At 43.8% G+C, this 16400-nt stretch overlaps 1 protein-coding gene across 14 annotated transcripts in view; it reads right to left on the bottom strand.

Moving 5' to 3' along the window:
- Positions 1-16400, bottom strand: part of ZNF454 (zinc finger protein 454) — a 48902-nt gene that overhangs the window by 18240 nt on the left and 14262 nt on the right. For 4 of the 14 annotated variants that reach the window (XR_014261833.1, XM_082455109.1, XM_082455106.1 and 1 more), the window contains 4 exons: positions 5071-11727; positions 4006-4643; positions 1914-2040; positions 1415-1504 (listed from right to left, as the gene is read on the bottom strand). Coding sequence is in view for 13 of the 14 variants with exons in the window: in XM_082455109.1 (XP_082311235.1) it covers positions 1415-1504; positions 1914-2040; positions 4006-4038 (250 nt within the window). In the remaining variant the exon portion in view is untranslated. The remainder of the gene's footprint in view (positions 1-1414; positions 1505-1913; positions 2041-4005; positions 4644-5070; positions 11728-16400) is intronic. The other 10 variants (XM_082455108.1, XM_082455104.1, XM_082455105.1 and 7 more) reach the window with 9 other exon arrangements.

Genomic DNA, 16400 nt, shown 5'->3' with positions numbered 1-16400 from the left:
ACAAAAACCCAAAAGTTTATTGGGAAATATAAGATTTCTTTCCATGTCTGACTGGCTGACCACTAATCATCCTTCGTGAATCAGCTCACAGCCTAGGGTGTCCAGGAAATTCAGAAACAACAGGTGCTGAAACAGAGGCTTGTGAAAGGCATCTGGGAAGGACTGAACCATGACCTCATGGTTTTTCATGTCATTACTCACACCTGACTATAAAATCCCTTCTAGGCATAAAAGTCCTCTTCATCTTCACAATCCCCCCTCAGAAGTGCAATAAAGAATTAGTGTCAATGATGAATAATGGAAGAATAAATGATGTTATTATGCCAGAGTACTAGGACAGTGGATTAATTTCTTTTAATTCCCATCCCTTGTCTTTTTGTTATAACACTGCTTGTATAATATAATACTGAGTGAAATATTAAAAATGCCTTAGTTTGGGTGTAATAGAACATACAAATTCAGAATGCTATTGGGGTAAGTTAAAAGATTTTTTTGATAACTGAGTTTTGGAGTTAAGACATACAAATTCCATAACAGATTAGATCCTAGACATTCCAGTAAACAGTTATTTACTGTAGGATATAAAGTCCTGCCTACTTCATTGGGCTCCTGTGAAAAATCAGTAACAAAAGGTTTTTAAAAATATTTTACAGTTGGCCAAACGCTGGCAGAAAGTGAAATGTAATGTCTTGAATATGCCAATAGCTCTCTAAAATACTGGGGGGTTTAGGGAGAGGCACCCCTGCTCCTGTTCTTAAGCTACCAGATCCAATGGGTTCCTCAAAACAAGTAACAGCCACTAAACTGTCGTGTTCTCTGTATCCCCAGGCAACAAGTCTTTGCCACTTACTAGGTGCCAAGCACTGTGCTGGGCATGAGCAATACAGCAAAACAGGCAAAAAATCTGGCTTGTATGGTGCTTACAGCCCAGTGCAGCACCAGCAGAAGGTGGAGAATGATTAAATGCTGAATGTAGGTACACGTGGATGAACAAATATGAAGGTGGTTGAAGAAATGTGCAATGTTTAGCTAGAAGAGCTGCCTCAGTAGGCACATGGTGACTGGCCCTGAGGACCAGAAGCTGCTCAGCTGTGTGTAACCCATGCTGTTCCTCCTCACTGGAGAAGTGTGAGCAGAGACTGCACGGTCAGATGCTGAAGGGAACAACAGGACACGCAAGCACAGTGGGGAGCTGTCCCTCTACGCCAAATAGAGAGAGAAGAAAAATCATGGGAAGGAGGATCCAGGGAGGCACAAACTGCCAGAAGCAAGGAGTGCCACATGCACGTGGGGACAAATGTGGCAACAAGGTACTGAGGTGAACATGAAGGGAAAAAGATGCCCGTTTCTCAGTCCACAGGCCTGGCGCACGTGCTGTGTTCCTCCCAATGCCTCCCACATGCAGGATGCTTACCAAGACAGAAGCCTCCCAAGGAGTCCTCCGGCATCCATTCTTCCCCTTTTCCCAGCTGGGAAAACGTATCTGGCTTGGGTCCTAAGAGTCCTGTTTTTGAGGGGAAAAAAAAAAAAATGGGCCATATCTGTTCATACTAGAGATAAAATCATTGCAAGGATGAGATCTGGTCCGTGGAACTTCCTGGAAAAGGTGACCTGATAGGGGCCCAGGGTAGACAACAGTTCCCAGAAGGAGGAAAAGATGGTTTGGGCCTGACACAGAGAATCTGTTCCCGTCCTTCTCTCTGCTGGAAGGGAGGGAGGATTCGACCTCTAGTCACCTTCGAGACATCTGCACTTAGACTCCAAAGAGCCCTGTGCCAGGACACAAAGGATAGGCATTGAGATAACATCCTCAGAACACCTCACTCCCAACCCAAACTTCTGTATGGAACCAGTTTAAGGGTCCCAAAGTAATCTCCAAATATGAAGATGAGCCTTCAGAGGCTCCCACTTACCCAGGGACACCAGGTTGCTGTAGTTCTCCAGCATTACATCCCTGTACAGGGCCCTTTGAGCAGGGCTCAGCTGCGCCCATTCATCCTGGGTGAAAAGCACGGCCACATCCTTGAAGGTCACTGATTCCTGTAAGGGCAAACCCATCCCCGTTGACTGGTGGCTACTCCCTCACATGAGTCTCTGGGAAATGCTGTGACCGTCTGCAGGGCTGTTAGCACAGAAGGGGGATGGCGTGCTGTGACAAGGGAAGCACTTCCTCAGGGTCTCCTAGGGGTCAAGCTTTTATCAGACTTCGTTCCCCTGAAGAAAAATACCTTGTGGAGAAGATAGGCCTCCTCAGCACTGGGACTTCACACTGGCTGTTCATCTTGCCCAAAACATTTTCTCCCATCTCCATCAATCTGCACAGCCCTGCCTGTACCCCCACCCCTATGACCAATCCTACCCAGGTCTTGGCTTCAGCATTACCTCTTCAGCACCCCTCCTCAACTGCTCCCATATCACCTGTGCAGGGCCATCCAAGCACTGTCCCACTTTACTGAGTTTTGGTTTACTTTTGGTTTCCCCCACTGGACTGTTAACTCCAAGAAGCTATGGACCATTTCCACATCTCCCTTGTCTTCCCCATCATGTCTTCTAGAACACGGCCCATGTACCCAGCACCTGTTACAAATGTGTTAGTCAGCAACTCCTGCTTTTCTTCAGCTGAACCCAACACACATACATGGTTCCCATGGCAACAGTCCTTCTGGACAATGTGACCTTGTTCCCTCTGATCACAACTAGTACCTTCTGTGGAAACTCTTGGCTGAGAGGCCAAGGGAGCTGGTGTGAACTGAGAAAGAAGAGTTAAGTAGAAGCCCAGAGAAGAAAGGCAACGGTCCAAGAGAAAGGACTTTTAGATTATTCTAGACCCCACTTGCATAGCTGAAGTACAGGTGCATTTTGGCCTTTGGATTTTGGGCAATATCCCAGTATCCTTCCAATAAAGGCCTGCTTTTGCTTAAGGTAGTCTGAGTTAGGTTTCTGTTACCTGCACCCAGAGCCTTGCACAAAGTAGGCTGAACCAAGGAACATTTGTTGGACTGAACCCATGAACCAATCTGTCAGGGACCATTGTTCACCTTTGTATCATGGGCATAGATCTAATACCTGGCACATTTTACATCCCTAGTACAGGTCTGCTGAATGGCAACCAAAATTATGGCAGCCTGTAAACACAAGATAATTGTGTGACACCAACAATGAATTTGAGGAAAAGGTTAGGGAAGAGAAATATCACAGTGGACTGGCACCGTGAAGACAGGTTTCAAAGAAAAAGTGGTGCCTGAGATGGGTTCTAAAGGACAAGCTAGAAACCAAGGAGAAGGGTGAGCAACCAGTGAGCTGGGACTGGGTTGACATGGCACTTTCAATCGGCTGCTCAGCCCTTCCAGTGATTTCTGCCACAGATTCCTGCCCTGGACAGGTTTAAGTGTGAATGAATTAGAACAAATTTATCAAATTCATCAGAATTTGTACACTCAAATGAATGTTGTCTCCTTCAAAGTGGAGTCCATACCCTTATTCTAAAGAAGTTAGCACTGCTCAAAGCTTTTTAGTAATTTATTGAAATTGAAAACATACCACTAGAATGATTTCATTTGTACCCAATATTCCTCTTAAGTAAAAAGCCAAATATCATTAAAAAAAAAAAAAAAAAAGCCCAGTAAATCCCACCTTTCTAAGAAAGCATTCCAATTTCTCTCTTCTATCACTCCTATGTTAGGTACTGCCTTTACCACTTTAGACACTTATTTTACTTGCTAGTGGAAAGAGTGCAGGTTTCCACTTTGGACCAACCTGGGTTTCATTTCCAGTTGTGTCACTTAGGTGACCTTTAGCAAGTTCCTGAGCTCTGACACCCACCAGGATGTGCCCAAGATGGGGGGGTGGGGGGGTGGGCAGGAGCGGGTCAGGCTCCTGAGTGAGACTGGACTGGGAAAAAAGCTCCTGGTCAGGGGAAAGAAACAGGCCCACCCTCTTCAACCACTACATTCAAATCTCCTAAGGCAATTTAGAGGGGGAAGCCCACAGCAATCCCTCACTCACCTGGACCACAGTTGGCAGGCACCTGACTGCCATTCCTTCTTCTCTGATGAGCCTCAGGCTGGTAACACCTTCTACTGTTTATGAGGAGAGGACTGGGTCAAAAGATATCACACAGCAGTCCAGAGTGGGGCTTTGAGTATTCACACCCTGGGAATCCTCCAATACTCCAGGTAGTGAATTCTTAGTCCCTATTTGCTCCCGATCCTCTCTCCTCCTGGAGGGTCTTTCTGATGGCCTCCCCTGTAAAGGGAATAGCTCACCTTGCAGCTACTCCCACCACCCCCCACCAATTTTCCCCCTAGCAATCTGAGTCAGATCCTCCATATCTTCCTTCTGTATCTTTAAATACTTTGACTTTTCTTGAAGAAAGCATCCTCCAGCCCGTTTTCACACTTTCTACACACCCTCCGGCCTTTTGCCCTTAAATTATGCTGAGAGATCTCAAGAAAAGTGTGTCTCCTGCCTGGACAGCTGCCTAATCCTGGGGCGGGGAGTGAAAGAAGTAGGGAAGGAGGGTCGTCTTCTTTCTCCTAGAAAAGAAGCTAAGAAGGCTGGAGTTTCATTGTCGAGACGTCTCTCAAGGCCATGCCGTTCTCTGGCCTCAGGCCTCTCCTTCTCTGGCGCCCAGTTTGGGAGACCTGGAGTCAAAGGTGGGAGAGAAACAGTGTATTTGTGCGGGGTGGGGGTGGGGGTGGGAGTGGGCGTTGGGCGCCACGAATGTTAATCGTACAAACCATCCTCCCGCCCCCTGCCAGGTCCCCTGGGAAGCTGCTGCAGGGGCTGCGCAGCTGCTGACCCGGCCTCAGCAAGTTCCGGACACTGTGATCCGGACCACACCGGGAGCATCTACCACAGGGCGTAAATGGGCTTCCCGGAGTCGTTTCCAAAACACACGCCAGAGGCCCTGACCGCATCCTTCTCCACATGCACCCGCAGATTCGGACCCTAAACCCGAGAGCTCACACCTGGCCTTTTTGTCTTTGGAATCAAACCTTAGCCATACGTCCCGGGAAGTTTGGGGCGTCAGATTACCGTCCTTCAGAACGGACCACGACCCAGACCTACTCGGTTTTCATCCGCCCTTCCCACCGGGCTCCACCACCCCAAGGCTGCTCCCGCTCTCCCGATGCGGCTTCGGCCACCGTGTCTAGTCACCACTGGGTTGCCCTTCGAGGAGCCTCTGCCCGCGGCGAGAGACCGCCACCGCCACATCGCAGGCAGAACACAATGAGCTGGAGTCTGCAGTCCGCATCCGAACTGCGCTTGCGCGTTGCCGGGAGACCCGCCGAGCCGGATTCCCTCAAGTCAGAGCTGCGGCGCTTCTGCTTCGCAGACTCCACTTCCCAGAGGGCGAATCGGCGGCAAGCGCCCGCACCAGCGCCGGGCGGAGAAACTGATATTGCGCGCCTGCGCAGATTAGGGCCCCGCCGCTCAACACCCCCACCCCCTACCCCACCCAGGCCAAGGGGGTTTCCTTGCAGAAACTACATTTCCCAGGGACCTCGGCGGAGGCGTCACGGTTCCCTAGGCAGGTAACCACCCGCGCGCTAACCCTCACGTGCGGATTTGGTTCCGTCTTGGTCAGACTAGGGAAGGCAGAGACCAACGAAAAGTTAACGAAGGGATAAGGAAGGTCAGTCCGAGGAAGCGGCACCTGATCCGGTGAGGAGAGCTAATCCAGGACGGCCCCCAAGGACTCAGAAGGAGGCGACAAGTCGAAAAGGAGCGTTCCTGAGGGAGGACCGCGCGGAGATGACTTGAGAAGGCAGCGGGGCTGTGCCTCGGCCACGGGGATGCAAAAAATGCTAACAGTGTGGCCTGGCGTTCGGGCTGGGGCGTGGTTCGGGCGATGAGTGGGGCCCGGGGACCGGGTGGACGGAGGTGCGGGCTGAAGGCCTGCGGACCAGTGAGGAGGCTGCTGCGGCAGTTCAGGACCCAGCGGATAGAGGCTGGGACCAGAGTGGTGGCCACGGTACTAAGGGCATGGAGCGAGAAACGTCGACAGGTAGAATAAACTTGGTCCTCCACGACTTATCAGGAGGAAGGAGCTGGATGCCAAGGAGTCTGTCTTGTACAACTGGGTGGTATTTAGAAAGGTGGTATTTATTTTTGTGGACAGTATTTTGCGGAGGCGGGCAAGGATGAGGTAAAATATAGAAAGCTCCAACTGGAGATATTTAGTTGCCTTTGAATTTTCACGGAGCTTGGGAAGGAAAGATGAGAGAGTTTTAACTTTGTCGGTGGCGAAAAAGAGCCAAGAACGGGACCTGAGATTTGTCAGCTAGGAAACTGTTGGCCACCTCTTAGTGAGCAGTGTCAGTGACTTTACTTACGTGACACTGTGGCATTCTGTTTTGGCTTTTACTGAAGATTTCATTCTATAGACACTTTTGGAGCATTTATGTGTCAGGCATTGTGCTAGGGGCTGGAGAAATAGTGAAACCCTGAACTTACGCAGGTTAAATTCTACTAGAGGGGGTACTCAATAAACATAAAATATTGATTAGGTAGTGATGACACACTGAGGCTGTGTTACGGTTTAGAGTGTGACGGGGGTGGGGAGGTGGGGATTATTTTCAGGAGCGTTTTGAGAAGTTAGTTCTCTTTGAGGAGGTAACATTTGAGCAGAGATTTGAATGTAGTGAGGAAGGAAACCACGTGAATATCTGGGAAGAGAACAGAAATGCTGACCAGAGATAGAAGTGTGCTTGGTGAGCCTGTGGTTTAGCAAGGCCAGTGTGACAGGAGAGGGCATAGTGAACAAGGGAGAGTGGGAGAGGAGGTTGGAAGGGTAATTAGAGGGCTTGAAGGCCATCGTAAAAAGTTTGCATGTATTCTCTGTGTGACAGAAAACCATCGAAGGGGTTTGAGCAAAAGAGTGGCTTGGCTGAACACATTTTGACAGAATCACTGGTCCGCTGTGGGGCGAACAGGCTGTGGTGCAGCTAGAGGGAATACAGGGAAACCAGTTAGGAGGCTATTACACCAGTGGGGGGGTGGGGGAAAGAGAGAGCCTCCTACAATTATATCACCTTCCTACAAGGCATTTGCTTTGAGAGCCTAAGATAATTAAGGGTTCTGGATGCCATGCTAAGGAGTTTGGATATTGTTCTGTTTTCAGATATATAAGGATAATAATAATAAAATATTTATTGAGCACTAAATATGTGTTGGGCACTTTCATAAGCACTTTACATTAGTATTGAATGTAATCCAAAGCTATGAGGTTTGCACTGTTAACAAATAAGAAAACTGAGACAGCTATATATTAAGTGCCTTGCACAAGGTCTCATGTCTAGTAAGTGGGACCAGGAGTCCTGCCCCTGCTGATAGAGGAAAGGTGCAGAAGTTTCCTCCTGACTGTTGCCCAGAATGGCTGAGCACTGACATACCAAGGCCCGAAGCTTCCAAAACTCCTGAAAAAGTAGTGAAACCTTCATTTATCTGACCCATTTCTCCTGCTGCTCCCTCTAAGTGTTAATATTTTACCAGTTTGGGGTTATTGCATCCATCTTAGGCTTCAATACATGTTATTCTTCCTTTCCCCCTTGTCCTCTGCCTTCCTTTTGAGCCTTTAATTTTGCTACTGTCTTTATAATCTTCCATCTGTTTTCTACCCATCTCTCTGCCTCCTTCTTCCCCTCCATTTCTGTCTCTTGAGATCAGGTGGGGAACAAGAAAATACATGAAGGGAAAGGAAGAAGCTGGATGCAAGGGAGAGACATTATTTAAAATCTTAAGTTTCTGAGGTTACAATTAATTCAGTGTTTCATTCCTCCTTAGTCCTTGCCTTTTCTAATTCCATAGAGGTCCTGTAGCCCAAAGAGACCAAACTGCTCAAATTCCAAACACTCAGAGTCCATGGGGAACCTCCCTCCATTGCCACCCACAAATATCTTCTGTACCCATCGTTTCTTGATTCCCACCTCTCCCAGTGGAAAGTTTCTTTCCTCCTGTTGAAAAAGATCCCTGCAGCCTCCACCTGTGCCCCAAGTCTTATTTTCCCACTTTGAGCTGCACATCCCCTCCTTACTGCACCTTCAGACTCTCCCATGCAGTGATAAATATGCTCAGTTCTTCTACCTTAAATCATACAAACGCTCTTGGCAGATTATTCGTTGGCTAAATCAACACCTTTCTCAATCCCCCCTTTTCCTTGCCTACCTCCTCTATAGAGGCTGGAAGAGCTAAGTACTTATTTTTTTCAGCCTCCTTTGCTCCTAGCCTCCATGCAACACAGCTGTGGTCAGTGAGGTTTAGGCAGAAGTCTGCTGAGGGGCTTCTGGGAAAACCTTTTCTGATAAAAGGCACAGATGTTGCTGGTGCTACACACACCCTTTCTTCCTGCTCTGAATGCAGATATTTTACCTGAAGCTATAGGAGGAGCCATCATGTGACATGATGAAAAAGTCATGAAACTCAAGGCATTGAATTATTTTGTCTGAACCAATGCCAACCACCTCCAGATTTGTTATGGGAGAAAAACAAATCCCTATTTGCTTGTAAGCCATTGTTATCTGGGCTTTCTATTATTTGTAGCCAAAAGCTCTTCTGATATATACACCCTCTCTCAACCACAATCTCTCTCTAGTTATCTTCCTAAATCTCTCCTTTCTCAAACTACTAAGTTCTTTTCAACCTTTAACTCACTCTTCAACCCACTAAAATTTACAGAGGTTATCAATAACCAAAACCAAAGGCCATTTTCTATTTTTACCTTACTTTAATCCTCTGTGGCATTTGAAAATATGAAGTATTCCTATCCCTATGCTAAAATTCTTTTTTCTATGCCACCACCTTCTCCTGATTTTTTTCTGTTTTTCATTTTTCTTTTGCCTGTTGTTTCCCCTCAGCTTCTACTGATGACACCTTCCGCTTACTGCATTCAAAGACAGTACTCCCAGAAAACCCTTTATCACTGCCCCTTCTTATTCTACTGCCTATCAGGAATCTTCACTTGGATACCCACAGACTCATATAATACCCCCAGACCAAACTCATCATTGCCCCACAAAGTCGGTCAACTTTTTGTGTTCTTAATTATGGCACCCATCCACCCAAATAAATTCAAGTGCTCACATTTAATGGATTACATTACCTAGATTCTGCCTTATTATTGCTTGAATTCTTCCTTTCCTCTCCCATCCCACTGCCAGTTTCTCGGTTCAGCCCTTAGAAAACAAAACAAAGACTATCTTATGCAGTTTGATTTCCTAATCATATTTATCACCTATTTAGCACTTATTAAATGTGTATAAAATAAATGAAATTGCCTTAACTACTCTCATAACTATAGATCTATAAAATCTTTCTCTATGATTGTTTTGAATATGTTGTGAGTAGCAAAGATTTTGTTAACATGTCAAGTTTTCATGTCTGTTAGTGTTTAGCCTCTTCTCCTTTCCACTTTGATAGTTAGAGTACAACACAAAGATGTATTTGAATCCTATGTACTCAAAGACTATATTTGTTATATTGTTTTCTAAGTAATTAGCTTATTTAACAATAGTTTAATGACTGTTAATTGAGAACTTAAAACAGCATGCTATTGCATTAAGATTTGCACAATTATTCTATCACCTGGTAGCAAGCAGCCAATATTTCAGAGGAGAAAATAACAGGGGGAGGGGGAAGGACATGGAGGGATAATAGAAGTTGGTATAGGTAGAGAATTTTGACTCAAAACATTCAGGGAAACCAGATTGTGGAACAGGAGCATCTAGATAACATATATAACATGGTGAAAAATCAAGCATATTTATGTTTGTAGCATTTTAGAGCTTATAGGGATCTTGGAGCCTTCTAAATCTAAAATCCCTCATTTACCAAATAAGGACACTGGGACCCGGTGAAAGTAGGTGACTTGTCCAAGTTAGTGGCAGATCAGGACTACATACCAGGTCTTTGGGCTATCCAGTTAAGCACTCTCACATTTCCTCTCCAGTGTGAAGTCTCTGATGTCCAAAGGAGAATCTGCAGTATAATACAATAGAACTTATCTTCAGCATGAATCCTCATTGCTTAGAACATTAGCTACTTAAACCTTCCGGTATAAAGTTTTACTTTCTGAATCAAGATTTCTCCACTTTTATATGGTTTCTCTGCAGTGGTCTGTATTTTCTGATATGGTACATTATACTTCAACTAAAAGATTACTACAATCGTTACATTTATTAGGTTTCTACATTACATGACTTATCTGATTATCACTGAAGAGTTCATCACGGTGAAGGATCCCATGGAAGCTTCCCTCACGTATGAGTTCTCTGATGCCGTGTAAGATTTGTACTCCGACTGAAAGCTTTTCCACATTCATTACACTGATAGGGTTTCTCTCCTGTATGAGTTCTCTGATGCACTATAAGGGATGAATTCTTAATGAAGGCTTTTCCACACTGATTGCATTCATAGGGCTTCTCACCAGTATGAATTCTTTGATGCTCAATAAGGTATGCGCTCTGGCTGAAGGCCTTTCCACATTCACTGCATTCATAAGGCTTCTCTCCAGTATGAGTAACCTGATGTACAGTAAGGGATGATCGCCCAGTGAAATGTTTTCCACATACCATACACTCATAAGGTTTCTCTCCAGTATGAATTCTCCGATGCTGAGTAAGAGATGAATTCTTACTGAAAGCTTTCCCACACTGATTACATTCAAAAGGTTTTACTCCAGAATGAAGTCTCTGATGCTCTATAAGGTATGTACTTTGGCTAAAGGATTTCCCACATTTGTTACATTTGTAGGGTTTTTCTCCAGTATGATTTCGCTGATGCAGGGTAAGAGCTGAGCTCTTACTAAAGGCTTTTCCACATTCACTACACTCATAGGGCTTTTCTCCAGTATGGCTTCTCTGATGAACAGTAAGATGCATACTTTGACTGAAGGCTTTTCCACATTCATTACATTCATAGGGTTTTTCTCCTGTATGAGTTCTTTGATGCACTGTGAGGTTCATACTTTGGGTAAAAGCCTTACCACATTCATTACATTTGTAGGGTTTCTCTCCAGTATGAATCCTTTCATGTTGAATAAGGGATGAATTCTTGCGGAAAGCTTTTCCACACTCTTTACATTGATATGGTTTCTCTCCAGTATGAGTTCTTTGATGAACAGTAAGGTTCATGCTCTGACTGAAGGTTTTCCCACATTCGTTACATTTGTAAGGTTTCTCTCCAGTATGAATTCTTTGATGCACGGTAAGCGAGGAGCGTTCAATGAAGTGCTTCCCACATACATTACAGTTATAGGGTTTCTCCCCTGTATGAGTCCTCTGGTGCTTAAGGAGGGATGAACTCTGGCTGAAGGTTTTCCCACACTCGTTACATCCATAGATTTTCTTTCCTGCAAACATTCTTTGAGTTTTAATTAATTCAGCATTTTGTTTAGTGTCTTTTCCATGTGAATTCCAACTGTGAGGACTTTTCCCCACAGGAATAGTTTGTTGTGTATCAATGATTGAACCCTGACTGAAACATCTTTCAAATTCATTACCTCCACATGTCCTTCTCACAGTGAGGGTTTCCTTATGGGTAATGTGTACTTGGCCCAGGTGTCTATCCTGGTTTTTCTGTTGCCCCTCTAACCAATTATCAGGTTCCCAGGTTTCCCCTAAAGAAGAATGCCAGAGACCTTCTCTTTCCATTATTACCCCATAAAATAAATCTTCAGTAATTTGGGCTTTGTAGTTGACTCTTTGGTTTCAAGTCTTGTCTCCCAGTCTGAAAAAAATAAAAAATTCAAATACACATTGGTTTCTGTGCTGGGAGACTGAAAACTGTATAAGGCAGGAATAAGAGAATGAAACTGAGAATAACTATAGGGCACATTTGAGAGCTTTCAAAGATGTCCCTATAATTAGGAAGAGAATTGGAAGGGAGGGAAATAACAGTGAGCCGTCCATAAATAATAGGGAAACTAGAAGCAGGGTAAGCAGAGGAAAGAGTGAGCCTATGCAGGAGGGATAGATACTGAAATCACTGCTGGACAAGGCTAAATAATGAATACGGAACTAAGGGAAGATATACAGACGAGCTGGGATTGGGAGAGGCAGATCACAAAGCCCTGGCACATTTATCTGGTACTCCTACCAGCAGTTTCTTCCCTCCCGAAGGCTGCCTATAATTCTGATACTAAATCTTCATAAAACATCACAGTGTGACACAGTGAAAAGATTGTTTACCCTAGAGTCAGACAAACGTGGGTTTAAACACTGGCTGTTAATCACTTATCATCTTAAGTAGTTGTTTCTCTGAGTCTGAGTTTTCAGAGCTATAAAATGAGGATAAAATAATCTGATAAGGATTAAGTAAATTAATGTATGTAAACTACCCTTAGGGAACATACTTGTCTGGAACGTAAAATACCAGAACATACTTGAAACTTAAACTCTCAAGGTAGGACAGCAAAATCTAAAAGCTCCTCTCTGCTCCGCAAGGAGCATGTGATTTTCTCACTCTCCTAAGAGAGGACTCTCTTAAGAGAGTCCTAAAGGGCCCTACCCTTTCCTAAATATCCATTCCTTACAGATAAGAACTGGTGGCAGAGGCAGGTAGGGGAGAATCTGTTGAACTGCTTGAGATGGGGCTGGAGGAAAGGCCTTGTAGCCACTCAGACTTTATTTTCTCAGATCCCATTTCTTATCCCAGACAAAACATCCTGGAGGCAGAGAGGCAGAGCACAGGGAACTACAATCTGAGAATCACCTTGTCAGCTTGATCAAAATTATCAACACTGAACCAACAGACCAAAGGTCTGTGGACAGGAGGTTTACTATGAAGCAAAAGATACGCATGAACTGGACTTCCTCCTTCCAATCTGACCTGCTTACATAAAACAAGAGAAAAAGTGGAAAGCCAAACAGGCTCCACCTATAAAACACACACACCACCAAGTAACCTCACAGAGGACCTATCCAGTCAAGCATGAAATACCAACAGGCAACACATGAACTGGAGGCTGCCTCTTGCCCCACTTCACTCTATCATATCCAGCTATCCAACTGAAGTTCTTTGAGATCATTCCAAGTGCTACCCAGTAAACAACATAAAGGACATGGGGCATCTATTCACACTGTTAGACAAATACAATGTCCAGACAGACAAAACTATTCAAAGATAAATGACACAGAAAATATCAAATTTGGAAACTAGGCAGAGGTTCAAGAAATTTTTAAAATAATAAAAGCAGGAGAACAAGGCGGGGGGCGGGGGGAAGCATTAAAACCAAATGGGAGAATAAACATTGGAAGAATAAATGCTTCCAGTCATCAAAAGATGTAAAAAAAAAAAAAAAGTTACATACTGGGAGAAGGGATTTGCAACACGTGACCCAAAAAGAGCTCTAGAACTTAGACTTGGAAAACAATACCTGTAGAACACTAAGCCCACTAGAAAAATGGACAAAAGGCTTGAATAGACACTTAAGGAAAGGAAACCTGGGGACTTCCCTGGTGGCGCAGTGGTTAAGAATCCGCCTGCCAACGCAGGGCACACGGGTTTGAGCCCTGGTCTGGGAAGATCCCACATGCTGCGAAGCAACTAAGCCCGTGCGCCACAACTACTGAGCCTGTGCTCTAGAGCCTGTGAGCCACAACCACTGAGCCCACATGCCACAACTATTGAAGCCTGCGTGCCTAGAGCCCGTGCTCTGCAACAAGAGAAGCCACCGCAATGAGAAGCCCATGCACCACAACGAAGAGGAGCCCCTGCTCGCCGCAACTAGAGAAAGCCCACACACAGCAATGAAGACCCAATGCAGCCAAAAATAAAAATAAATAAATAAATTTATTTAAAAAAAGAAAAAGAAAAGGAAACCTGAATAGTGAGTAAACATAAGCAAACATGCCAATCCAACAGTAACCAGGAGAAGGTTGAGTAAAGCCTCAGTGAGATACTATTACCACATCCACCTGAGAAACAAAATTCAAAAGTTCAAACTGACAGCTTCAGAATTTAGAAAGATGTGCAGTATGGGGAACTTTCACATACTGCTGGTAGGAGTGTAATTTGGTTCAAGTATTTGAAAAACAGTTTAGCACTACCTAGAATGTAGAACAGGCACACAGACTATGATTTAGCAAATCCACTAGTAGGTACATACACTTAGGTAAATCTATCTTGTAAAGGTTCACCACGATTCATAATTTTTAAAGTAGCATTGTGTACAATAGCAAAAAACTGGAAACAACCCAAATGTCTACCAACAAGAGAAACGATAATTAAATTGTCAAATACTTATACAAGAGAAATGAAAACAGTGAATGTTATGGATTTCACGTCTGTTCTCCCCAAAATTCATATGTTGAAGCCTAATCCCCAGTGAGACAATATTAAGAAGTGGGGGTCTTTGGGTCATTAAGTCATGAGGGTAAAGCCCTGATAAGATTAGTGCCCTGATAAGAAGTGGCACACACGAGGGAACTTGCTCTATCCTATGAACCAGGAGGAGGGCCCTCACCAAAAACCCATCCATGCTTGCACCCTGATCTCAGACTTCCAGCGTCTGGAACTATGAGAAATAAATGTCTGATGAATTCAGTCACCTGGTCTATGGTATTCTGTTACAGCAGTCTGAACTGCTTAAGACAGTAAACATTAATAAACTAAAGCCCCACATATCAATATAAATGAATAAATAATTTAAGCAAAGTCACAGAAAAATAAATACAGTAAGAGTCCATTTAGGTAAAGTTTAAAAACAGACTATAACTAAATATATTGTTCATCTGTGGATAGCAATACTATAAAGAAAAGCAAGGGAAGGGATTTATCACAGAAGTGAGAACAGTGGTTATGTCTTGGGTAGAGGAAGAGGATGGGAATGAGGAGGTGCATATAAAGCTACTAGGGTACTAGCAGTGTTCCATTTCTGAATCTGAATCTGGGCTCTAGTGCCTGGGTGTTTGCTTTCGTTATTATTCATTCATTTTTATCATCATGAACTATAAAAAAAGCAGTACGGTTAAGACAACAACTTTGGAGCTGCTCCACCTGGCTCCATCACTGTTAGCTGTGCGACCTTGGGCAGATTACTTAACCTGTCCTGTGCTCCAGTTTCCTCATCTGTAAAATGGTACCTATCTAGTGTTGATATGTGAACAATAATTAGTTGATATTTATAAAGGGCTTAGAAGACTAGGTAGGTTTTTGCTAAGTAGTACCCATATTTTACACATTCTTCTGTATATATGACATTTCAAAAAACAAATGAGAACAACAACAAAATGTTTTCTATTTTGGAAAATATTGATCATTTTAAGTTGAAACATATACTGCAGAAAACTTAATAGTAAGGGTTCAGTATATCTTCATGGAATTTAGAGACCTAACTTAAAAAGTTACCTCTGAAGATTTGCTGCTTAAGAAAAAGAAAAAAAATAGACTGCCCTACAAATTTTTTTAAAAACTGGCCTAAGTGATCAGTCCAAGAACACGGGATGCCGAAGGACAGTGGAGTCATGTCTACAAAGGACTGAGGAAAAACTGATGTGACTCAAGAATTCCACATAGCCAGTCTCTATACATGCATAGGAAAAAAACAAAACATGTTCTTAAATATGAAAGATTCAGTAATTGCAATACTCCTAAACCATTCCTGAAATATTACTTAAATGTTTAAATGTTTGAACAAAGGATTTATCCAGGAATTCCAGAATGCTCACTATTAGGAATCTAGTGCAGAGTCCTAACCACTGGACCACCAGGGAATTCCCCGTAAAAGTCCTTGTTTACTTCTGCACTCTTCTCCCCAGGCACATGTCCTGCAGCACCAGAGTGCTCCTCCCTGGGTTACAGGCCACTTCCTCAACACTAAGACCAATAGCGTTTCTCATTTCTTACTTGGCACTGTTGCACTCTTCTCTGTTTTTCTCTCTTCCCTTGGCCCGGCTCTCCATAACTCTCTCCTCTTCCTCTGACCACTTTTTCTGTCACCTTTGCTAGAGCATTTTTGTCCCCCAGTCAAATGTTATTCCTCAAGATTCCATCCTTGCTGCTTTGCCCTTCTTATTCGCTCTTCCTGATAATTAAAAATATTCATTGATATGAGTGTCATAAATATAATTATAATTTTCAAAGCTATAGTTTTACCTGATTACTAAAAATTCTACTTGATGTCATCTAATATTCACTCAACAAAGATATTAAATACCTGCTCTCGCAGACAACATGCTAGGCAGGGGATATAAATAAAAGTAAGCTCAATCACGACAATTCAGTAAGCCTACATACTAGTGGCTAGATAGATATTCAAAGAGACAAGAGAAATACAGTGTGAAATGTAATCATAAGCAAGTGATAAATCTTTAGTATTCAGCCCAATAGAGAAGTTGGAAGGTGGGTAAAAAACTGGGAGAGGAAAACCCAGTATGAGCAATACCTTTGTTTGCCTCTGA

This window comes from Balaenoptera physalus (assembly GCF_965194825.1).
Source record: "Balaenoptera physalus genome assembly, chromosome: 3".
Taxonomy (NCBI): Eukaryota; Metazoa; Chordata; class Mammalia; order Artiodactyla; family Balaenopteridae; genus Balaenoptera; species Balaenoptera physalus.
This window is presented reverse-complemented; position numbering and strand designations above follow the sequence as displayed.